Raw genomic sequence first — 24,710 nt, forward strand, 5'->3', positions numbered from 1 at the left:
AGTATGACAAAGGCAAAGGTGATGGGTGAAGCATGGCATCTCACCGACACCTTTAACCACGTACATACACTACAGAGCAGCACACAGACACACACACACACACACACAGACACACACAGACACGCACACACACACCCAGACACACAGTTTTCGTGCCACTTCAAACACAGATCAAGAGCACCCCACGTTGCTCACCACTCTCTTTGCCTTTACCCATACAGGACTTCCTCCTCTTCTGTTGCCTCCCACTTAATCTGCAGAGACAGAAGTCAAAGAGAGAACACACAAACACATACAGTTACATCCCACAGTTAAACAGGTTGAGCCCAGTACTGACTAAAAAGCAGTGTCAGTGGAGAATCTCTATTGAGAAAGTTGTCCAGGACTAGGTTTAATCAATGTCTGGCATAGTGTGTTTGTCCCAGGTAAGACGTAGGTTTTCTATGGTTTTGTGTTCATGAATACTCCCATCATGAACACACCAAAATATATACACACTCGCCTTCACTGCCAGTTAGCTAAGATCAAGAGGAAATATGCACAGATAACCGTGCACACACAGACAGTCAAGTGAAGAAGTCTCCCCCCTCCCATCTCTGTCCTCCCATCTCTCTGTACCTCCTTCTATCTCCCTGTCCCTCCCTTCCCTCCCTCCCCATCTCCCTGTCTCCCCTCACCCCCTGTCCCTCCTTCCCTCCACTTCTATCTCCCTGTCCCTATCCGCCCTCTTATCTCCTGTCCCTCCTCCACCCTCTTATCTCCCTGTCCCTCCCTCCGCCCTCTTATCTCCCTGTCCCTCTCTCCGCCCTCTTATCTCCCTGTCCCTCTCTCCGCCCTCTTATCTCCCTGTCCCTCTCTCCGCCCTCTTATCTCCCTGTCCCTCCCTCCGCCCTCTTATCTCCCTGTCCCTCCCTCCGCCCTCTTATCTCCCTGTCCCTCTCTCCGCCCTCTTATCTCCCTGTCCCTCCCTCCGCCCTCTTATCTCCCTGTCCCTCCCTCCGCCCTCTTATCTCCCTGTCCCTCCCTCCGCCCTCTTATCTCCCTGTCCCTCCCTCCGCCCTCTTATCTCCCTGTCCCTCCCTCCGCCCTCTTATCTCCCTGTCCCTCCCTCCGCCCTCTTATCTCCCTGTCCCTCCCTCTGCCCTCTTATCTCCCTGTCCCTCTCCCTCCGCCCTCTTATCTCCCTGTCCCTCCCCTCTTATCTCCCTGTCCCTCCCTCTTATCTCCCTGTCCCTCCCCCATCTTGTCCTGTCCTCCTCTTGTCTCCCTGTCCCTCCCCCTCTTATCTCCCTGTCCCTCCCTCTTATCTCCCTGTCCCTCCCCTCTTATCTCCTGTCCCTCCCCTCTTATCTCCCTGTCCTCCCTCTTATCTCCCTGTCCCTCCTCCTTATCTCCCTGTCCTCTCCCCCTCTTATCTCCCTGTCCTCCCCCTCTTATCTCCTGTCCCTCCTCCCTCCTCCGCTTCCTTATCTCCCCTCCCTCCCTCCATCCTCTTATGTCCTTGTCCCTTGTCCCTCCCCCATCTCTGTCTCTCCCTCCTTTCTCTCTCACTGATGGGTGTTTCCAGGTGAGGTTGGAGGTGTGCAGTGCCAGAAGACCTCTGGCTCCCCAGGTAGAGTGTCTCAGAGCTGGGGTCTTGCAGGAGGACTGGGCGTTCTGGACACCCCCAGAACTGCACCTAACCCTGAGGAGAACAGGACATAACATTAGGGATGTGCCCTAAATGGCTATTTCCTACAGTGCACTACTTTGGACCAGGTCTCCGTAATATATAGACTCTCCTGCTTCGCCCCATTTATTTGCCTTGACCTTTGAGTGAATGTGCAAAGTGATGAGACTGACTGCTGTGACTTTTACGGGAACCATTTCTAAGTACCAGTAATGTGTCACTTCTCTACTGAGAAATACTCTTGTGGTTTGTCGGCTGCTACCCAGAGCTGGGGTGCAATAATTAGTACAAACAACAAAAAATGGGTTTCTATTGGACAAATTCATTTAGTCCATCCCCATTTCATTCCGTTTAAGAAATGTTTTGCAACAGAATCAGCATAATAAATAAACCCCTACTCACCAGTCACTCCAATATGATTTAGGTAGACAATTGTGGGGCTAAACTCTCCTTTACGTTTGCTATTTAGTCCGTGACATAGGCTCAATATGTGTCCGGTAAACTGCTCCTTGTTGCATTTGTGTGTTAACACACACACACCACAAAAAGAGTGGGGCATCTTTAATCCACCATATTCTCTGTATCCATGAAAGCAGGCAAAACTAGGATAACACTGTAACCCCAGTCTATACTCACTCTGCATTATTCCAGGTACTTAGTGAAAACAGCAGTGAAATGACACGCCTGTCTTCAGTCATTTTATGCCTCCATCCTTCCCATCTGGTTAAATGTTGAATTAAGTAATTAACCTCTCCACTCCCAGATTAATAAATTACGCTACCAAAACCACACTGGGTGCTGATAATAGACTTCTTACAAATCTACTTGTTTGCTAGGCAACATCATTGCATTGCTATGACTAATTTGATTTAGCCTCCATAACGTTACCGTATCCATTAGAATTGCTATCATTTTATTGCTATACATTTTGTATGTAGAGGCGAGAGAGAGGCCGTTTGTCCAGCTGTACTGTACTCACCTCCGTCAACATTGGGAATTGGTGTTTGACAGCGAGATGAACCAGTTGTGACCACAAGATCACGGCCATAAAACAGGTGGTCCGCATGTTGAGAAGTGACATCAGGAAGAATGTCCGTTGATGACCGCGCGTCAGTTACGCATCATTAAAAGTGCGCTCGAGGCGTTCTGTCAAAAGTGGAGGACAGGGGGGAACGAAGCGCCTGCAGAAACCAAGAAAACAAAAGTACGGTTCAAGTGTATCAAAATACGGCGTATTTTTATTTATTCACACCTACCTATTCGGTGTCCGATTTGGTGCTATTTCTAACACGGTATAATAGGCTACTTCGCCTCCTGGTGAGTACAGTACAGTATGTAATAGAACTATTACAACGTGTTAAACCAGGAAGCGTTCAAATCTCTCTAAATCAAACGTCAATTTTCGCCCACAACCACAGAGGAGCCTGAAATATACAGTAGTAGGCCTATTAACATTCACATATTCCCAGGTAAACAGCATTGAACTGAACAGTAGTCTGATTTATTGAGGGGCACAATTAAAAAAACACAAAAAAACTATCAATGCACAAAACAAATAGTGGAAGGGAGAGTTACTGGATACACACCCATTATTGTTTGTTGAATCACATCAGTAAAACAAAGTAAATAAGGAAAAGGATGTGAGACTGGCGGGAGTCATTGGTTTCTGTTGGGGAGGAGGCGGCGGTAACACTGTTTGAAAACATTTACATCGACCACTGACAGACTTAAGGAAGATCTCTGTGGCTCTTTTCTCCCTCCCATGTCATTACACTGGTGTGCAATATTGATATTCATAACACGTTATACAAAAGGTATTACATCATAAGAAAAAACAATGATTCTGTATGTGAAAACAAGTTCAATAAATAAAGTAAGTAGACAATAACATTGTGAAATGAGTGAATTTGTGTGTATTGGTCTGAATATCTCCTTCTGGGCGCTGATCAGAAGTAGTGCACAACAAAGGGCCATTTCAGACACAACAGAGGATCCTAAAATGAACCCCCATGTTTTCATAGATGACCTCTGGTGACTGGCGTCCAGCAGTGGGCCTCCTGGTAGCCAAGGTCCTGGTAATGGTCAACAGCGATGATGATGAGGAGGAAGAGGAGGCCAGTGAGGAAGGGGGATGATGATGATGGTGATGAAGAGCCTGGCTTGCAGACCTGGCTGTAAAGGTGGGCGAACGGGTCAGTGTTGGGGCCCTTGGCTGGGGTCCCCACACAAGGCTCACTATAGATGGGTTCCTCTTGCCACAGGTTCCTGCCCCGCTGGTCCCGGCTCTGTTTCTGTTGTTGAGTCTTATCAGGTAGAGGACTCAAATGGTCAGCACACCTCGGAGTAGACCGGCTCTGGCTTGTTGTCGTGGTGATAAGAGCAGGAAGAGGAAGTGGGCGGGGGTGGTGGTGGTGTGCAGATCGCGGGGGTGTGAGTGGTGAGGATGTCTGCTGGGTCGGCGTACACTGGTTCCGTTCTGGTTGACATGGTGATTGCGGGTGTAGAGGGATAGAGGGGTGAGGGTGGAGGCTGTTGGGGGCGTCAGATAGGAGTTGAGGCTGGGGGCTTTGGGTTTAATACTGTCTGCTGGCTCAGAGTACGGACACTCCTCAGAGCCAATCAAATTAGGCGGCTGTGAGTACAAACACTGCTCTGAGCCAATAGCATTTGAAAATACTGGTTTAAAACTGTAGCTGCCCTCCAAAATGGTTGCACTATCTGGCAGTTTGGGCAGTGGGGAACGAGCACGAGGCATATTAGGGCTATGGTTAGCAACCACAGTGTCGCCCTCACATTCGTCCCCGGCGACGGCCTTCTGTTCCCGTATGGCGGCCTCGATGAGGCTGAAGATGTCGTCAGCTTGGCACGTCTCAAAGGTGAAGGTTCCGGGTCCAGAGTCACAGCGCCGGCCCGCCTCGATGTTGAACGTCAACTGTGGGAGAACCAAGAGGATACAATGATTTGAGGATACAATTCCCACAGGTGTTCACTGGAAAATTGCACAATTGAATGTGGGCACCAAACGTATTATAACCTGCGACCTTCTTGATTGGACACTGATGACCCTACAATGATCCTTAAGACACATCCTTTTTTGGAGCCACACTGCCCTAAAAAGGCCAAACACAGTAACTCTGTTGTAATGGCCAGGTATATTATCTGATTAGTGTGGGATTTACTTTCCTGACACAAGAACAGTTGATCAGAGCATATCATGAAGTACCAGAAATTGCTGTCTTTTTAGAGAGAAAAAGACTTAAGTCTGAATTTGCAGTCAAAAAAATGATGTAGTTACTGCGTTTTGCCTTTGTAGAGCAGCATAGTACCGTACTGTGACGGCCTTGAAATTAGACACTAGAGAGTAGCATTAGATTAAAACTAGTAACAGATTAGGAATCTAATTCTATGGCTCAATGAGATTCTAAATTCCATGGTTCTACTGACCTTGTCTCTGCCATAGTACCGTACTGTGACGGCCTTGAAATTAGACACTAGAGAGTAGCATTAGATTAAAACTAGTAACAGATTAGGAATCTAATTCTTATGGTTTCAATGAGATTCTAAATTCCATGGTTCTAATTGACCTTGTCTCTGCCATAGTACCGTACTGTGACGGCCTTGAAATTAGACACTAGAGAGTAGCATTAGATTAAAAACTAGTGCAACAGATTAGGAATTTAATTCTATGGCTCAATGAGATTCTAAATTCTATGGTTCTACTGACCTTGGTTCCTGCCATAGCGTCGTATCAGCCGATAGGGCCAGTCCTTGCAAACTCTTCCTGGTTCTCGCCTCCTTAAGGACCAACCTCCTGGGCCACTTGCAGCCAATAGTACTCCCCCTGGAGGTTGCAGCAAGACAAGTTATTATCCGTCTGCTTCACACCCACCCTGAACTCACTAACTGAGGGGAGAGAGAAGTGGAGAGGCGGTCATGACCGAAGCACTATGGACGGTGTTCATTTATTTCTGGTTTTATATTTTGTGTTTATCTTTTCCTTTGTACTGTAGTAATATCATTGAAAAGAAGAACCTGTTCCAAGACAGCAGTAATCATACGCCCATTAGACATTAAACAGACAGAAGAATGGCTGTTCGTTATAGTTTGTGTGGCCACTAGGATATCTGATGTGCTTCTCACCTTCCTCCCTGGAGACGTAGATCTGGTTGTCCTCCATCTGAATTTGCGGCTGCTGACCAGTGGAGCCTCCCTGGGAGACAAGACATGTATTTACATTAGACAGAGAGAACTGTCCTCACAGATTCCTACACTCTTAGAAAAAAAGGTGCCATCTAGAACCTTAAAAGGGTTCTTCGGCTGTCCCCAAAGGAGAACCCCTTTTGGCTTCCATGTAGAACCCTTTCTACAGAGGTTTATACAGGGAACAAAACAGGTTTCTCCTATGGGGTCAGCAGAAGAGCCATTTTACAACCTATTTTCTAAGAGTCTACACATCCTCTATATAATAACCGTTTGGTGATGAAAAGAGTTTAATGATAAAGAGACCAGTGAATAATGGCGTTTGCTGTTAGCCTTGTACCAATACCGAGACAAATTCCTAATTCAGCGTTGTTGAATGCTAATAAAGTATAATTCTACTTCGATCTGTAACTGTCAAAATGTTGAATTGAGACTGATCCATAACAGTCACAAGACAACAACAGAAGCTGCTATTCTCACCTGGAAGGCGAGGTCACACATCCTCTCCACCCACTCCACGCAGTCGTCCTTATCCGCTGCGAAGACGTACCTCCTGCCGTCGGTCTCCACACAGAAGGCGGCCATGTTGTCTTTGGGGCAGGCCTCAGCGTGTGGGGGCAGCCTCAGGACCCTGATCACCTACATTTACATTTTACTCCATTAGCAGACACTCTTATCCAGAGACTGTAAAAAATGTGACTTGGTGCGTCTCTGCTTGGCACTCAGCATTAAAGAGATAGAGCTTGCACAAGCCTTACCCCGATCTAACAGCTCATAGGAGCAGGGGCCTATCTCTTGTTTCTGTAGCATGAGCCAGTTTGATGTAAAAGTATGCCCTCTGGACAGGACGCTAGTTTCTCGCAGGGCCTTAGGCTTGTCCATATCCTGAGCCAATTATAGTGCATTCAACTAAGTTAGGTAAGACAACCACATACTGTATAACAGTCAGTGCCAGTAAAAAATAAATCCTCAATAATGCAGCTAATCAAAGTCAGTGCTAGTAAGGAAGACAAGTACAGCAGTAAGGTTGACCTCTGACAGGCGGATCACCCTCTTCTCCTTAACTTTGTCCTGGTGCTTCCAGACCCCAGAGGGACCGGCCCGCTCTCCTCCCCCCACTTCCTGGCGCTCTAGCCTGGCTACACCGCAGCGGCTGGAGGGGTAGAGAGTCAGCCAATGCTGCTTCCACTTCTGGAGGGAGGGCGGAGGGAGGGAAGAAAGGGGATGAGGGAAGAGAGGGAAGACAGAAATAATGGGGAGAAAAAGAGAAAGGCCAAGAGAATGGGAGAAAAATTTGTGGGTGAGAAAAATAAATTTAAAAAAAAAGTGAGTATCTAGTTTTCCCATTTCGCCCACAACACATTAGTCAAATGACAGACTCAGAATATCACCCCCCCACACTTTCTCCAGCACATCTGCCTATTTTTAAATAAAGGTGCAGTGGTAGATGAGGTATGTGTGCTCAGGTACAGTATGCGTTGTTTTACGTGTGCCTAGCCATGTTTAAAATTACATCCCAAATGGCACCCTATCCCTACATAGTGCACTAGTTTTGACCAGAGATCCTGTGAGTCCTGGTCAAAAGTAGTACACTGAAAAGGGAATAGGGTGCCATTTGGGACACATTGTGTTGGAATGTGCATGAGGAAACTGTAAGCAGTACTGTGTCTGGGCACGCATGTGAGGATCCGTTCCCCCTCACACCTTTACACACGCATCATTACCAACGTAGCCTGTCTCTGCAAAAAAGACTTCAACATGTCGGCTACAGTAAATGTCCTCGTATACTGCAATCATATACTTTAAAATGTCAAGTGGAATTGGTAGAGGGATTAGATGGCTGTCATACACAGTACATAGAGTAAACAAGGGGGTGGGAGTTTACATGATAACAGCAATAGCCAATATCAAAACACTCGAAATAAACAAAATAAAAACGTACATTACAAGACTGTTATAAAGCTGCATTCAAAATCTAAATAAATACAATATGTTCCAATTGACTTTTATTGTCATTCCACAAAAACAAGCTAGATAAGGTACCAGGATGTGTACAATTAAGTGAGCTAAATAAAGTTAAATAAAGTTACGTGCTTACCTTTCCTACATTTCTGTGTTGAAGGTAAACTTGTCCTGCTTTCACATGAGTGTCCATTATGTTCAAAGCGTCTCTCGGCATTCAACTGAACTTTAACCGATAACTTGGATTTGACTGTGATATATGTTAGTTTACGGTATCCCAATCCTACACTTGTGATTTCAGTACCGTCAAAACTCTCCCCCTGACAAATGTAGGTGTGTTTTTCTTTCGTTACGTCAGAGGCTAAACCTATGGTGAAATTATGACCGCGTCCACACCTTTCTCACCGCCCCAGGCTACTACGTCTGGTCCAGGGCGTTAATGCACGTTCCTCTAACTACCTGAATCGACAAAAGACCAACCCTTGTGATGTCATACAATGAACAATTGCCTACACAGAGAACCATACAGTGAATAAGACGTGTATTGTGAAGACTGAAGGAAGTGAAACCGCCCATTCATGGTTGATTTTATTACGATGTTTGAATTGTTCATTGTTCTTTCATTTATGACCAATGTTTTTAGAACGGCTACGAATATTATTTTGGGACGCTGTGACATCGCCCTATTTATGATATCGCTGCGTAACTAAGGAATCGATAGAAGTATATTATGTTGCCTCAAACGTTCCAACGTTCTATGGAACATAGACTATTATGGGTTTTCCAACACACATTTAGCCACTGTCTCACGTAGCCTGTTTTAGTTTTGCTAGGCTTGACCCCGATTTATCCTTGACGAATGACCATCTTAAATATCAGGGAACAAAGAGCAATTGAATGCACTCTTTAAGGCACATTCAGGTATGTCTAGTACGGGTTTATCATTGCCATATTTGACCATTTTCATAACATAAACATTAGGCTATTCAACTAGTAAGAATAGGTCATTAATGAGATTGTCTCATAATGTTTACTAGAATGAAAACTTTTCACTGATGCTCTTGGTTGGTTAAAGGTGAGGGTTCATCCATCTCTCCACTCTTCTCTCCTCCAGTCTCGGGGCCCTCAGGCCAGAGTGGGGCAGTAAAGCACCTATGGGGCTGACTACAAGCCCCCAGTGATCGACACCTCAGGCTGTTCAGGCTGCATGCAGAGCCGTCTTGCACCACACATCAGAAGGTACAACTAACTCGCTCTGTCTCTCCCTCTCTCTCTCTCACACACACACCAACACTTTCCACTTGTATACTAATACCATACGCTCTAAAAGGAAAGGGCTCCTGGAGTATCCTTTAGGGATTCTTCAAATTGAAACTGTGGGGGAGCCCAAGTTCATTGAAGAACCCTCTAAAAGGGTTCTTCAAGTAACTCCTTTTAAAGTATCCTCAAATAACCTTTTGGTGTACCCCCCCCTATTTTATAAAATGTATTATTAATCATCAGCATAACAATAACACAATATTTTAATTGTCAGTGTTTATTATGATTTTAGTAGCAAAGCAGAATTCACTCATCTCAATCTGAGGTAAACTCCTAGCAGAGCTCCAAGTCACATGGGTTTATCCTCTGGCCTGTTGATGTTCAATTACTGTGTTAAGGTTCTCTGTATCCACAGGCAGAATGATTTTAGTAGCAAAGCAGAATTCACTCATCTCAATCTGAGGTAAACTCCCAGCAGAGCTCCAAGTCACATGGGTTTATCCTCCTTTGTCCTTGTCTGTCTGTCTGTCTGTCTGTCTGTCTGTCTGTCTGTCTGTCTGTCTGTCTGTCTGTCTGTCTGTCTGTCTGTCTGTCTGTCTGTCTGTCTGTCTGTCTGTCTGTCTGTCTGTCTGTCTGTCTGTCTGTCTGTCTGTCTGTCTGTCTGTCTGTCTGTCTGTCTGTCTGTCTGTCTGTCTGTCTGTCTGTCTGTCTGTCTGTCTTCCTATCTGTGTGTCTGTCTGTCTTTCTGCCTGCCTGCCTGCCTGTCTATCTGTCTTCCTATCTGTGTGTCTGTCTGTCTTTCTGCCTGCCTGTCTATCTGTCTTCCTATCTGTGTGTCTGTCTTTCTGCCTGCCTGCCTGTCTGTCTTCCTATCTGTGTGTCTGTCTTTCTGCCTGCCTGCCTGGCTGTCTGTCTGTCTATCTGTCTTCCTATCTGTGTGTCCGTCTGTCTATCTGTCTTCCTATCTGTGTGTCCGTCTGTCTATCTGTCTTCCTATCTGTGTGTCCGTCTGTCTATCTGTCTTCCTATCTGTGTGTCCGTCTGTCTATCTGTCTTCCTATCTGTGTGTCCGTCTGTCTATCTGTCTTCCTATCTGTGTGTCCGTCTGTCTATCTGTCTTCCTATCTGTGTGTCCGTCTGTCTATCTGTCTTTCCTATCTGTGTGTCCGCCTGTCTATCTGTCTTCCTATCTGTGTGTCCGCTTGCTCATCTGTGCCTTCCTTATTCCGTGTCTCGTCTCGTCTCGTCCGTTCCGTCCGTCCGTCCGTCCGTCTGTCTGTCTGTCTGTCTGTCTGTCTGTCTTCCTATCTGTCTGTCTGCCTGTGTCTGCCTGTCTGTCTGTCTGTCTGTCAGTTGGCGGATATGTGGGCTCAGTACTACAGACAGTGTTTCCAGACCATTACCAACGGCCCACAGAACCCCGCCTTTTCCTTCACTCAGGTGAGTCCCTCAGCCACAAGAACTAACTTACTTGTCTTACCTGTCCCTAGATTGGCATACCTTAGGGGCATTTCATGGTAGATGTATTGATATTATCTTAGTCAGTCTCAAACCTCTCTCTCTCCCCTCCTCTCACCCTCTCTGCCTCTCTTCCATCCCCCTCTGTCTCTCTCCACCTCTCACCCTCTCTCTGTCTCTCCCCTCTCCCTCTCCACCTCTCACCCTCTCTGTCTCTTCTCTCCCTCTCTCCGTCTCCACCTCTCACCCTCTCTCGTCTCTCACCCTCTCTCTCTCCACCTCTCTCCCTCTCTCTCAACCTCTCTCTGTCTCTCTTCTCTCCATCTCCCCTCTCTCTCTCTCTCTCCACCTCTCTCATCCTCTCTCTCTGTCTCTCCATCGTGTCTCTCTACAGAAGGGGAGAACAGTGAGGGCAGCTATGTTGGACAGTGAGAATGTCAGTAAGATCCAAGTAGAAAGGACAGCTCCTCCAGATAAGGGGCAGAGCCAGATACCACCACAGTGTTCGAGCTCCGACTCTGGGGAACGAAGGTCGGTCTCTCCCTCTCTCTCCTCAACCTCAGTCCATAACTCCCCCCCGTCCCGCCCTGCAAGGAAAGAGGCATGGACACATGCAACAGGGGATCCGGCACTGGGGATCACAACGACACCCAAGGACATGGTGGAGCTGCCTCACATCGGCAGTGGAGAAGGTGAGAGAGGGAATACCCTGTTCAGTTTGTATTGACAACATGTTTTTATTTGAGGCTTTGAATGGCCTTATAACTCCACAGTTTATCTGCTTTTGTTTCCTTTAGTGCAAGATGATAGACCAGCACCAATAACATATGTGTGTGTACTACCTGTTCCTGTTGTCACAGGAAGTGATGGGGAGCTTCCTCTGCAGGTGGAGCGGTTAAGGGCGAAGCAGTTCCGTCGGGACATGACCCACTCATCTAGGCTGGAAGGCCAGATCAACCAGCGCATAGCCACCCAGTCTAACCTCATGCACCTAGGTAGGTCCTATAGAGACATAACAATATTTTAAACACTGTTCTATACCCATAGCCACCCAGTCTAACATCATGCACCGAGGTAGGTCCTATAGAGACATAACAATATATTAAACACTGTACTATACCCATAGCCACCCAGTCTAACCTCATGCACCTAGGTAGGTCCTATAGAGACATAACAATACATTAAACACTGTTCTATACCCATAGCCACCCAGTCTAACCTCATGCACCTAGGTAGGTCCTATAGAGACATAACAATATATTAAACACTGTTCTATACCCATAGCCACCCAGTCTAACATCATGCACCTAGGTAGGTCCTATAGAGACATAACAATATTTTAAACACTGTTCTATACCCATAGCCACCCAGTCTAACATCATGCACCTAGGTAGGTCCTATAGAGACATAACAATATATTAAACACTGTTCTATACCCATAGCCACCGTCTAACCTCATGCACCTAGGTAGGCTTTCTATCACCAGCCTTATATCCCAAATAGAACACTAATGTGTGTGTATATATATATATATAGTGCACTACTTTTGACCAGAACCCTATAGGCACTATATAGGGAATATGGCTTTGGTCAAAAGTAGTGCACTATATTGCGAATAGGGTGTCATTTGGGATGTACAACCTGCATGCACCTCGGTAGGTCCCATAGCCACCCAGTAGGGGGAAACATAGTACTCAACACCATCCACCCTGATCCTAGATCAGCACTCCCTACTCTGAGATGCTTTAATACGGGCCGAGCTAACACCATCCACCCTGATCCTAGATCAGCACTCCCTACTCTGAGACGCTTTATTATTCATGATAACTCTCATCCACATGTGTGTGTGTAGGGCTGCCATTCAACGGTGTGACCACCTACAGCCAGAGTTACACACACTGGGACAACCCCTCCACACTGAGAAGCCCGCAGTGCATCCTGCCTGAAGCCACACTCAACTGGTACAGTAGATCACATCCACATACCGACACGGATTGAAAGGATAGTATCTGTTCATACTTACTTACCTAAGGCCATGGTGCACAGGCCATGGACGACTCCTCTCCTTCACACTCTGTTCAGGACAGTCTCCTCCAGCTCAAGCTCCTGCAATCTGTTCACTGCGATAGATAACAACTGCAGACTACTACAGAGCAGATTACATAGTGATTCACACATACAGTGATTCATAGCAATCCCCTTCACCCAGCAACCCATTAACAGTCAAGTGGTGCTGCAGAGGTTATGTCCATCAGATAGTCTGGCGTCTGTAATAGCCAGAGGTAAAAGTGATGTCACAATAAATCCAGTTGGGGAGTATTGGGGAATTTTAGCAGCTCCACCGCTACTGCTTATACCTGTCCTCCAGACCATCAGATCTGCAAACATAGCTAGATTATCTACCCCTAAAAAACATAGCTAGATTATCTACCCCTAAAAAACTAAAAACATAGCTAGGTTATCCACCCCCTAAAAAGACATAGCTAGGTTAGGGCAGGATTATGACAGACTTTAATATGCTTCACCATCCATCCAGGAGGGCCTGGGTGTCAGAGTACCAGGACCGGTACCAGGGCCCGGATCACTACGTCCCTGGGCAGAGGAAGCCCCCTAGTGGCCTGAAGGAGCCCTGCACCACCAAGTACCAGCCTGGTGCCCACACAGCAGACCAGACCCGAGGACACATCTGCTCAGAGTATCAGAGGCACTTCACTAAGAAGGTAATATCCCAAACGGAACCATATTCTCTTCGTAGTGCTCTACTTTTGACCAGGGCCTTATGGTCCACTTTGAGAATAATTTTGCGACAAAGACCCAGTTTCAAGGCTCCCTATTAGAGTAAACATAAGGCTGCACTTACACACCACTACACTAGACACTCTGTAGAGGCTGTGACGAGGTGCACCGAGGGCTCTGCAGAGATTGAGATTTACCCCATTAACGTTTACATTTCAAATCGTATTGGTCACATACACATATTTATGTTATCGCGGGTGTAGCAAAATGCTTGCTTTCCTAGCTCCAACAGCACAGTAGTATCTAGCAATTCACAACACACACAAATCTAAAAGCAAAATAATGGAATTAAGAAATATTAGGGTGAGCAATGTTGGAGTGGCAATGACTAAAATACATTATATGCATATGAAATGAGTAAAACAGTATGTAAATATTATTAGAGACTAGTGTTCCATTATTAAAGTGACCGTTGATTCCATGTCTGTGTATATAGAGCAGCAGCCTCTAAGGTGCAGGGTTGAGTAACCGAGGTGGTGCAGGGTTGAGTAACCTGGGTGTAGCCGGCTAGTGACGGCCATTTAACAGTCTGATGGCCTTAGAAGTTGTTCAGTCTCTCGGGCCCAGCTTTGATGCACCTGTAGTGACCTCACCTTAGCGGGGTGAACAGGCTGTGTCTCAGGTGGTTGATGTCCCTGTAGTGACCTCACCTTAGCGGGGTGAACAGGCTGTGTCTCAGGTGGTTGATGTCCCTGTAGTGACCTCACCTTAGCGGGGTGAACAGGCTGTGTCTCAGGTGGTTGATGTCCCTGTAGTGACCTCACCTTAGCGGGGTGAACAGGCTGTGTCTCAGGTGGTTGATGTCCCTGTAGTGACCTCACCTTAGCGGGGTGAACAGGCTGTGTCTCAGGTGGTTGATGTCCCTGTAGTGACCTCACCTTAGCGGGGTGAACAGGCTGTGTCTCAGGTGGTTGATGTCCCTGTAGTGACCTCACCTTAGCGGGGTGAACAGGCTGTGTCTCAGGTGGTTGATGTCCCTGTAGTGACCTCACCTTAGCGGGGTGAACAGGCTGTGTCTCAGGTGGTTGATGTCCTTGATTTTTTGGGGCCTTCCTGTGACATTGGGTGCTGTCGGTATCCTGGAGGGCAGGCAGTGTACCCCCGGTGATGCATTGGGCAGACTGGACTATTTCAGATTGTCAGTGAACTTCAAGCTGTTCAGCTTCTCCACTGCGTTCCCATCGATGTGAATCGGGTGTTTGGTGTAGTGCGAGTGCCAGTCTTTTTGTACCATCATGCAACCTCACCATCATACCACGTTCGGCTTCACAATGACAGCACTGGTGTTGACAAGATGACAAACAGATCTGGGATCAGGTTACACTTGCAGTATAAACCCAGCCCAACAAGGAACAACTGATCACTTCAATCATTTACAGAGTTGAGCAAAAGGAGAAAAGACGATACAATTCATTATGTTGTTCCTCTGGTTTTGCTGCAGAACTACCCTGGCCTGTCCAGACCCAAGACCAGCCCTGCGTACAGACAGAACAGAGTCAACTGACCTAAACCATCTTCAGGATTAGACCTGCATGGTCTCTATTCGATGTTCAACCTGACAAAGGTTAATAAAAAAAACAAACACTTGAAATATATTTTGACAATTCAGAGATACTTGTTTCTGTCGACATTATCAAACCCACAGCGTGATCTTTTGAGGGGTCCTTTAGCTACGGTAATGACAGGTTACTGGACATGTAATAACAGAATCAAACCTGTATATAAAACAATGAACAAGACACCAAAGTCCCAGAGGGTACCTGATCTTTATTCCATCATACTTTGTCCTCGTTTGTTAATGCAAGTCGCACACTGTGACAGGATTTCAACTCAAGTTTTTACATATCAACCAAACGAAAAAACGAAATTGTTGCCATGGAAATCCCTCGCAGGTCAGCTACACCCCCGCAGCCAAATCCCATCCAATCCTTCTGTACACTGCAGTCTGTCCATCTTTCGCCAAGCCTACTTTGCCCTACACTCTACCTACCCTAAAACCAGCCTCCGAGGAAAAGAAAAACATCCAGAAAAGAGAAGACAAAAAAAGGAAACTGCAACAATGATCAGGGGAGAGAAATCTCCAGCCACGATCACCACGACGACAGACTCACACGGCTGCACTTGAGATTGAGGAGAAAGAACAAAAATAAAACACCAAACTTTCTACGCAGATCTGACCTCCAGTTCTGCAGTCTGTCCAATAAGAACATCTTATACTGATGGCCCCTCCCATTCTGTCCAATAGGATTATTTTATACTGATATGGCCCCTGCCCACCCTTCTCCCATCACTGCCCCCTGCCTAGTTAACCACATAGGAACAAAACGGAAATAAAAGGCTGCGTTCCCCTACTCAGACGGTGCTGACACATTCCAGATCTTACAACTCCTGAATAGGTATTTTATTTAATAGGTATTTTATTTATAACCTTAACCACATGTCATAGCAATCTGGTGCCCGACGGCACAGTAGATGACTTGGCACGTAACCATAGGTTGATGCATGCAACGATCTGAGCAGAGGAATGCGACCAAAAAGCTTATTGAAGAGTATACCCCAGCCCACCCTCCAACCCCACCCCATGTACCCCACACAGCCCAAAAGCAGGCAAGTGCAGGGTGTCTGCTGGGAAGCCAGCAGTCACAAAGAGTCTTTATGAGGGTTCCCCCTACTGGCAGGAGGACCCCAGTATTTCATTCCCGGAACAAACCCCTCGCGCTCTGGGTTCAAGCTGCTCTGCGCTGCAAAAAGAGAGAGGAGAGGATTAGTATAGGAGCAAACAAAAAGGACCCAGACCTGTATGAACAGGTCAAAATAACAGGGCCTCAACATTAAAAACAGACAAGAGGAGACGGTTCAGATTGTAACACGCACCACAGGATAGTTTCTCCAGCTGATGGCTCTGTTCCCTGCCAGATAAACCCTAGTCCCAGACTAAAAACAGATTTTACTGGAGAATTTCCTTTCAGCATGGTCTTTAGTCTAGACTAGGCTTAATATTTTTTGGGGAAACTGGGCCAAAAAGTAGAAGAGGTATTGTGTCTGTGCTCAAACAACTGGAGAAGATGGGCTACACGGTATCTAGGTACTGGAAATGGATAACAACTGGAGAAGATGGGCTACCCACGGCATCTAGGGTACTGAATGGGCTACCCACGGTATCTAGGTACTGAATGTGGATAACACTGAGAAGATGGGCTACCTACGGTATCTAGGTACCGAATGTGGATAACACTGAGAAGATGGGCTACCTACGGCATTCAGGTACTTTATGTGGATAACAACTGAGAAGATGGGCTACCTACGGTATCTAGGTACTGAATGGGCTACCTACGGTATCTAGGTACTGAATGTGGATAACACTGGAGAAGATGGGCTACCTACGGTATCTAGGTACTGAATGTGGATAACACTGGAGAAGATGGGCTACCTACGGTATCTAGGTACTGAATGTGGATAACAACTGGAGAAGATGGGCTACCTACCGTATCTAGGTACTTTATGTGGATAACAACTGGAGAAGATGGGCTACCTGACGGTATCTAGGTACTGAATGTGGATAACAACTGGAGAAGATGGGCTACCTGAGGTATCTAGGTACTGAATGTGGATAACAACTGGAGAAGATGGGCTACCTACGGTATCTAGGTACTGAATGTGGATAACAACTGGAGAAGATGGGCTACCTACGGTATCTAGGTACTGAATGTGGATAACAACTGGAGAAGATGGGCTACCTACGGTATCTAGGTACTGAATGTGGATAACAACTGGAGAAGATGGGCTACCTACGGTATCTAGGTACTGAATGTGGATAACAACTGAGAAGATGGGCTCTCACGGTATCTAGGTACTGAATGTGGATAACACTGAGAAGATGGGCCGCCTACGGTATCTAGGTACTGGAATGTGGATGCCAACAACTGGAGAAGATGAGCTACCTACAGTATCTAGGTACTGAATGTGGATAACACTGAGAAGATGGGCTACCCACGGTATCTAGTACTGAATGTGGATAACACTGGAGAAGATGGGCTACCTACGTATCTAGGTACTGAATGTGAATAACTGGAGAAGATGGGCTACCTACGGCATTCAGGTACTGAATGTGATAACAACTGAGAAGATGGGCCACCTACAGTATCTAGGTACTGAATGTGATAACACTGAGAAGATGGGCTACCTACGGTATCTAGGGTACCGAATGTGATAATAACCGGAGAAGATGGGCTACCTACGGTATCTAGGTACAGAATGTGGATAACAACTGAGAAGATGTAATACCTACGGTATCTAGGTACTGAATGATAACACTGGAGAAGATGGGTTACCTACGGTATCTAGGTACTGAATGTGGATAACAACTGGAGAAGATGGGCTACCTACGGTATCTAGGTACTGAATGACAACAACGGGAGAAGTGGGATAACAATGGGAGAAGATGGGCTACCTACGGTATCTAGGTACTGAGTGTGGATAACTGGAGAAGATGGGCTACCTACGGTATCTAGGTACTGAATGTGGATAACAACTGGAGAAGATGGGCTAACAACCTACGGTATCTAGGTAATGAATGTGGATAACGCTCCACAGCAAATACATTTCAGGCTTTTAACTCTCAGGTTAACTCTAAGGGACAAAATATGAATCCTTGTCCTGGACTGAATAAAGAATCTCCGTTGAACATGCTTTTTAAATCAGGATTCAACTTTATCTGGGAAACTGGCCCTATAAATATAGTGACGTTTTGGTCGACGACGCTCAGACATGCTGCTCGTGTAGAGACAGTTTGTGACACACTCTGACGGACAAACATTCTGACAGGACTTACCGCGAGTTCATCTGCGTTGCCATTGGAGACAGATAGCCCGTTGAGCTGTTGCTGAATCTGCCCCACCCCAGGGGCGAGGTCTCTGGCGGATGAACCAATCCTGATCCTCCTCTTCCAGCATTTCCTGGAAACAGCGTTCTAAGAACTCCTGTTCCAGAAGCTCCTCCTCCACCTGGGATGACCACACAATAGGGGAAGAATAGGGCTGGATTACAATCAGCAGTAGATGATTATTTCTTAATATGTCTTTCCTCATGTCCTCTATCCTTGCCTCCTTCTCAAAGCACTGGAGGGCAGCCCAGGTTCGAGGCGCGTGTACAAAACATTAAGAACAGCATTAATTTCCGGGGCAGGGGCTTTACAAGGAGTCCAAAGCGTTCCACAGGTATGCAGGCCCATGTGGACCACAATGCTCCAACATAATATGGGTTCTATTTAATTTTACACCATTTGAGCTAGAGACGAGCCTTTTCTTTGCTTTAAAGCTGAAAGCATGACTGTCACAAATTTGTTTTCCCTCTCTGGCACTGCTGAGTGACAACTTGCAAAGCCTACTCAGATTGTCTCTTCATCCCTGGTGTAACCAGCAGCATAGGCCAATGTATCAACTTTGCTCACTCTGCGGGCTGCTCCAATGTAACAGAAGACTGATAAGGGTCTACATCCCTGATCGCCTGCTAAATTATATTTTTAAAATGGATGGAAAAAAATAGATGCGCAGGAAGAGCGGACGAAGAGAAGCAGGTGAGTGACGGCTGGAAGGGGATGTGGGCCATGCGGCTTGCTGATCAGAGCTGATATGAACATTATCGGACCCGTCGCATATAAGGACCGGCGAATACAATAAACTATTTGAGATAAAAACTCAGCAAAAAAGAAAACTGTCCTCTCACTGTCAACTGCGGTTATTTTCAGCAAACTTGACGTGTAAATATTTGTATGAACATAAGATTTGACAAAAACTGAACAAGTTCCATAGACATGTGACTAACAGAAATGGAATAATGTGTCCCAGAACAAAGGGGGGGTCAAAATCAACAGTCACTATCTGGTGTGGCCACCAGCTGCATTAAGTACATCTCCTCCTCATGGACTGCACCAGATTTGCCAGTTCTTGCTGTGAGATGTTACCCCACTTCCACCAAGGCACCTGCAAGTTCCCAGACATTTCTGGGGAATAGCCCTAGCCCTCACCCTCCAGTTAAACAGGTCCCAGACGTGCTCAATGGGATTGAGATCCGGGCTCTTCGCTGGCCAAGGCAGAACACTGACATTCCCGTCTTACAGGAAATCATGCACAGAACAAGCAGTGTAGCCGGTGGCATTGTCATGCTGGAGGGTCATGTCAGGATGAGCCTGCAGGAAGGTACCACATGAGGAGGATGTCTTCCTGTAACGCACAACGTTGAGATTGTCTGCAATGACAACAAGCTAGGTCCGATAATGCTGTGACACACCGCCCCAGACCATGATGGACCCTCCACCTCCAAATCAATCCGCTCCAGAGTACAGGCCTCGTGCAACGCTCATTCCTTCGACGATAAAACGCAAAACTGACTGTCACCCCTGGTGAGACAAAACCGCGACTTATCAGTGAAGAGCACTTTTGCCAGTCCTGTCTGGTTCAGCAATGGTGGATTTGTACCCACAGGCAACGTTGTTGCCGGTGATGTCTGGTGAGGACCTGCCTTACAACAGGCCTACAAGCCCTCAGTCCCAGCCTCTCTCAGCCTGTTGCGGACAGTTTGAGCACTGATTGGGGATTGTGCGTTCCTGGTGTAACTAGGGCAGTTGTTGTTGCTATCCTGTCCCTGTCCCGCAGGTGTGTGTTCAGATGTACCGATCCTGTGCAGGTGTTGTTACACGTGGTCTGCCACTGCGAAGACAATCAGCTGCCCGTCCTGTCTCCCTGTAACGCTGTCTTAGGTGTCTCACAGTACGGACATTGTAATTTATTGCCCTGGCCACATCTGCAGTCCTCATGCCTCCTTGTAGCATGCCTAAGGCACGTCCACACAGATGGGCGTTTTTTCGGAGTCAGTAGAAAAGCCTCTTTAGTGTCCTAAGTTCCCATAACTGTGACCTTAATTGACTACCGTCTGTAAGCTGTTAGTGTCTTATCGACCGTTCCACAGGTGCATGTTCATACATTTTTATGGTTCATTGAACAAGCATGGGAAACCCTTTACAATGAAGGTCTGAAGTTATTTGGATTTTGACAAATGATCTTTGAAAGACATTGTCCTGAAAAAGGGACGTGTCTTTTTTGCTGGGTTATATTTTTTATTACTGAAATTATTAAGAAAAACTGACAGGCGCCAGATGGTTCTTTAGATCGGTCGGGCCGAAAAATGTGGTATCATCACATGAAACAGTAATACGGTATTCTAAAATGTTGGTGTCATAAGTATCATGGCGTTTTGGTACCGTGGTACTGGTATACCCACTACTCTGAATGGCACACATACACAATCTATGTCTCAATAGTCTCAAACTTCAAAACCCCTTATTTAAGCCGTGTCCTCCCCTTCATCTACACTTATTGAAGGGGAATTAATAAATTATATCAATAAGGGATCATAACTCACCTGGTTAGTCTATGTCATGACAGTGCATGTCAGAGTAGAAACTATAGCATGAAGTCCAAGGAACTGTCCGTAGATCTCCAAGATAAAATTGTGATGAGGCATATATCTGGGGAAGGAAATATGGGAACTACCCACTTTGCCTAGAGCTGGCCGTTCGACCAAACTGAACAACCGTGCAGAGGAACCTGCCCAGAAGGACAACAGTCTCTACAGCACTTCACCAAGTTGGGCTTTATGGGAGAGTGGCACATGACAGCATGGCTGGAGTTTGCAAAAAGGCATGTGAAAGACAGAGCACAAGGCAAACAATTCTGTGGTCTGATGGGAAAATTATTAACTCTTTGGCTGCCGCTCACCATCTAACTTAACAGAGCTTGAGAAAACCTGCAAGGAAGAGTGAACATGCCCCTTGATCCTGAGAGTAGAGTAACCTGATCCTAGATCTGTGTACAATGCCAGGCAATATCTATCCAGGGCAACAAAAGAGTGGTCCTAAAAATCACTGACCTGTCTGTTGTAATCCTCCTCGTTCTCCATCCACATGTAGTCAGCGAAGGGGTTGTTGTTGTTGCCCACCTCTCCCTCCTTGTGCCCATTGGCCACGTTCTCTTCCCAGGGGCACTGCTGCCACCTGGTGTTTTCGCCATCTCAGGACTGTTCATCTCCGCAGGCTCTGTAGGGTTAACAGTTTCACACATGCATAAATGGCAACCCACTTTAAAATGAGGCAAATGGCTTTCAAATTGAGAGTAAAGCTCAGCTTGGGTAAACTGAATAAATTACGTGTTTAATAAACATTTAAGGTCAAAAAACGTAGCTAAAACATAAGAGTAGAATGTTAAACCGTTATCTACCCACACATGAACAAATGTATATTGCCAAAACGCAAATAAAGTCCATACTTCATTATTTTACTTACTACTTGCTAGTGTCATACTAGTTAAAGTAGACCAAGAGTAGCGAGTCAGTGGCTGCGCTTACAGCTGACGTGGATACAATTACTAGTTAGCCAGTTCCTACCGTTATAACTCAACAATACCTAGCTAACGCGTTACCTGTATCGTCAGCATTGAAGGATGCACATGTCACGAGAAAAAAAAAGGTGATGACAAACCCCACATGGAGCGAGGCCTACCTGCGTGTCACAGCTGCAACAAGCCAGCCAGACAATTAGCTAACTGGAGTAACGTTTAGTTACAGCTAACATTACCGTTCATCGCAGCACAAATCCTATTCTGAGTATTGGCAGTTTGCTAGTGAGCTAGTTACAGTAGCTAGCTTACTAGTTGGTAAACAACGTTAGGTAGTTTGCTAGTTGGTACACAACGTTAGGTAACTACGTAGCTAGCGAACTCAGAAAACTAGCACGGACTGGCTAACTAGCAGCCTGAAAATAATGTGTGATATAAAAGGGTTGTGGTTTCGACTAAACTTACTGTAGCCATCAAGTCACTGATGAAACGAGTTATGTAAGTTAGCATTCACTAAATAACTAACACATCGTGCAATCACCCTATGAAAAAGGCTTTGGCATACTAACGTTACTAGCGAGCAAGAAAGCTACTTGGCTAGCGAGCTTGCTAACTAACTTGAAATATATAAAAACACGCATATTGGATCAAACTTGGCTAGCAAGCTGTTTTTGATGTACAGACTGAATGTTACGTCACCTGGAACTAGCATAGCCTTCTTACTACCTTGGATGGTCTTTATAGCTAGCTATAAAACTGTTAGCAGGTAGCTAGCTGGTAGTGGTAGAAACAAGCTAAATCAAACTTAGCTCGAAGGCTAACAGCGTGATATGCACACACGATTCAAGTCAACTTGTATCTGGAATGCACAGCAGCCAGTAGCGCAACAAAAACGTAGCTACCTGGCATCGTTGGATAAATATTTAAAGACCACTCGATATATCTTCAATGTTTGACAGGACAATTCGTCGACTTTACAGCTAATTTGCTATCAAGCTAGCCAACTCACTACATTCCATCAAGACGCTCACGGGGACTTCCGTTTCGTCGTTAAGTTCCCCAGCCCGCTATATCAGTCGTCATATATCTACCTCAGCGCATCAACTGAGAGGTTGATGTCATGGGGATGCGATTATTTTTCTTTATTTTTAATTTCACCTTTATTTAACTAGGCAAGTCAGTTAAGAACAAATTCTTATTTACAGTGACTGCCTACCAAAAGGACCCTGCGGGGACGGAGCCTGGGATTGAATAATAATAATAATAATAATAAATACAATATTTTAATATAGGTCAAAACACACATCACAACGAGAGACAATACAACACTACACAAAGAGAAACCCAAGACAACATAGCAAGGCAGCAACACATGACACACAACAAAACATGGTACAAACATCATTGGGCACAGTCAACAGCACAAAGGTCAAGAAGGTAGAGACAACAATATGTCACACAAAGCAGCCACAACTGTCAGTAAGAGTGTCCATGATTGAGTCTTTGAATGAAGAGATTGAGATTAAACTGTCCAGTTTGAGTGTTTGTTGCAGCTCGTTTCAGTTGCTAGCTGCAGTGAACTGAAAAGAGCAGCGACCCAGGGATGTGTGTGCTTTGGGGACCTTTAACAGAATGTGACTGGCAGAACAGGTGTTCTGAACAGAAGATGAGGGATGCAGTAGATATCTCACATAGGGGGGAGTGAGGCACAAGAGGGTTTTCTAAATAACCATCAACCAGTGGGTCTTGTGACGGGTATACAGAGATGACCAGTTTACAGAGGAGGACTTGTGTTGGATCATTGTCCTGCTGCAGAACCCAAGTGCTCTTCAGCTTGAGGTCACAAACTGATGGCCAGACATTCTCCTTCAGGATTTTTTGGGAGAGAGCAGAATTCATGGTTCCATCAATCACAGCAAATTGTCCAGGTTCTAAAGCAGCCCGAGACCATCACACTACCACCACCATATTTCACTGTTGGTGTGATGTTCTTTTTCTGAAATGCTGTGTTACTTTTACGCCAGATGTAACGGGAAGCACACCTTCCAAAAAGTTCAACTTTGTCTCATCAGTCCACAGAATATTTCCCCAAAAGTCTTGGGGATCATCAAGATGTTGTTTGCCAAAAGTGAGACAAGGCTTTATGTTCTTTTTGCCATGGATGCCATTTTTTCCCAGTCTCTTTCTTATGGTTGAGTCATGAACACTGACCTTAACTGAGGCAAGTGAGGCCTGCAGTTCTTTAGATGTTGTGGTGGGTTCTTTTGTGACCTCTTGGATGAGTCATCGCTGCGCTCTTGGGGTAATTTTGGTAGGCCGGCCACTCCTGAGAAGGTTCATCACTGTTCCACACTTTCTCCATTTGGGATAATGTCTCTCACCGTGGTTCACTGGAGTCCCAAAGCTTTAGAAATGGCTTTGTAACCCAAACTGATAGATGTCAATTACTCTGTTTCTCATCTGTTCCTGAATTTCTTTGGATCGCGGCATGAAGTCTTGCTTTTTGAGTTCTTTTAGCCTACTTCACTTTTTTCCCTTAATAAATAAAATTATCAATTGAAAACTGCATTTTGTGTTTACTTGGGTTATCTTTGTGTAATATTTCATTTAGTTTGATGATCTGAAACATTTAAGTGTGACAAATGTGCAAAAAATAAGAAATCAGGATGGTGGCAAAGACTTGTTCACAGCACTATAGTTGCTGTAGTTATAAACAGATAAGATAAGCATTCCTGCAACATTGTTTTGTTAAGTGAATTGATTGCACCCAAATTGGCCATTTACATTTATAGGATACCTATAATATTCAATAAACATAGTAGCCTACATCAGATTTGGACCAAACCTCTTAACAATGATTCAAATGTGAGGAATCCAAATGAAGGGTAAACAGCCGCCCACGTAACCCCCTAAACCCCACACCAAGCCCACCCCAACGGCCAGTATACCTCATTCATTCTCTATGTCTGACAAGT

General features: G+C 45.7%; 2 protein-coding genes and 1 pseudogene across 2 annotated transcripts; 1 reads left to right on the top strand and 2 right to left on the bottom strand.

The window, feature by feature from the left end:
- Positions 1–3,989: 3,989 nt before the first annotated feature.
- LOC124028205 (docking protein 1-like) lies at positions 3,990–8,128 on the bottom strand. Its single transcript, XM_046340316.1, has 7 exons — positions 7,968–8,128; positions 6,887–7,060; positions 6,350–6,508; positions 5,810–5,879; positions 5,478–5,572; positions 5,254–5,286; positions 3,990–4,601 (listed from the first exon to the last, which is right to left on the bottom strand). The coding sequence occupies exons 1-7, from the start codon at positions 8,046–8,048 to the stop codon at positions 3,990–3,992; spliced, it is 1,224 nt and encodes a 407-aa protein (XP_046196272.1). The 5' UTR covers positions 8,049–8,128.
- Positions 8,129–10,453: 2,325 nt separating this feature from the next.
- On the top strand, positions 10,454–14,909 carry LOC124028207. Its single transcript, XM_046340318.1, has 6 exons — positions 10,454–10,531; positions 10,944–11,241; positions 11,410–11,544; positions 12,402–12,510; positions 13,086–13,269; positions 14,787–14,909. Exons 1-6 carry the CDS (start codon positions 10,454–10,456, stop codon positions 14,847–14,849), a joined length of 867 nt encoding a protein of 288 aa, XP_046196274.1. The 3' UTR covers positions 14,850–14,909.
- A 3,000-nt stretch (positions 14,910–17,909) lies between these two features.
- Positions 17,910–22,718, bottom strand: LOC124028208 (annotated as a pseudogene).
- Between the last annotated feature and the right edge of the window lie 1,992 nt (positions 22,719–24,710).

The sequence above is a fragment of the Oncorhynchus gorbuscha genome, unplaced genomic scaffold (assembly GCF_021184085.1).
Source record: "Oncorhynchus gorbuscha isolate QuinsamMale2020 ecotype Even-year unplaced genomic scaffold, OgorEven_v1.0 Un_scaffold_3846, whole genome shotgun sequence".
Classification (NCBI taxonomy): Eukaryota; Metazoa; Chordata; class Actinopteri; order Salmoniformes; family Salmonidae; genus Oncorhynchus; species Oncorhynchus gorbuscha.

Excerpts from the sequence above, each read along its gene's own strand:
- LOC124028205 (XM_046340316.1), bottom strand. The coding sequence starts at position 8,048 with ATGCCGAGAGACGCTTTGAACATAATGGACACTCATGTGAAAGCAGGA. Across the intron at positions 7,061-7,967 it reads AACACAGAAATGTAGGAAAG|AAGTGGAAGCAGCATTGGCT; the intron begins GTAAGCACGTAA and ends CCCTCCCTCCAG. Across the intron at positions 5,573-5,809 it reads CTACGTCTCCAGGGAGGAAG|TTAGTGAGTTCAGGGTGGGT; the intron begins GTGAGAAGCACA and ends CTCTCCCCTCAG.
- LOC124028207 (XM_046340318.1), top strand. The coding sequence starts at position 10,454 with ATGTGGGCTCAGTACTACAGACAGTGTTTCCAGACCATTACCAACGGC. Across the intron at positions 10,532-10,943 it reads CCGCCTTTTCCTTCACTCAG|AAGGGGAGAACAGTGAGGGC; the intron begins GTGAGTCCCTCA and ends GTCTCTCTACAG. Across the intron at positions 12,511-13,085 it reads CCTGAAGCCACACTCAACTG|GAGGGCCTGGGTGTCAGAGT; the intron begins GTACAGTAGATC and ends CCATCCATCCAG.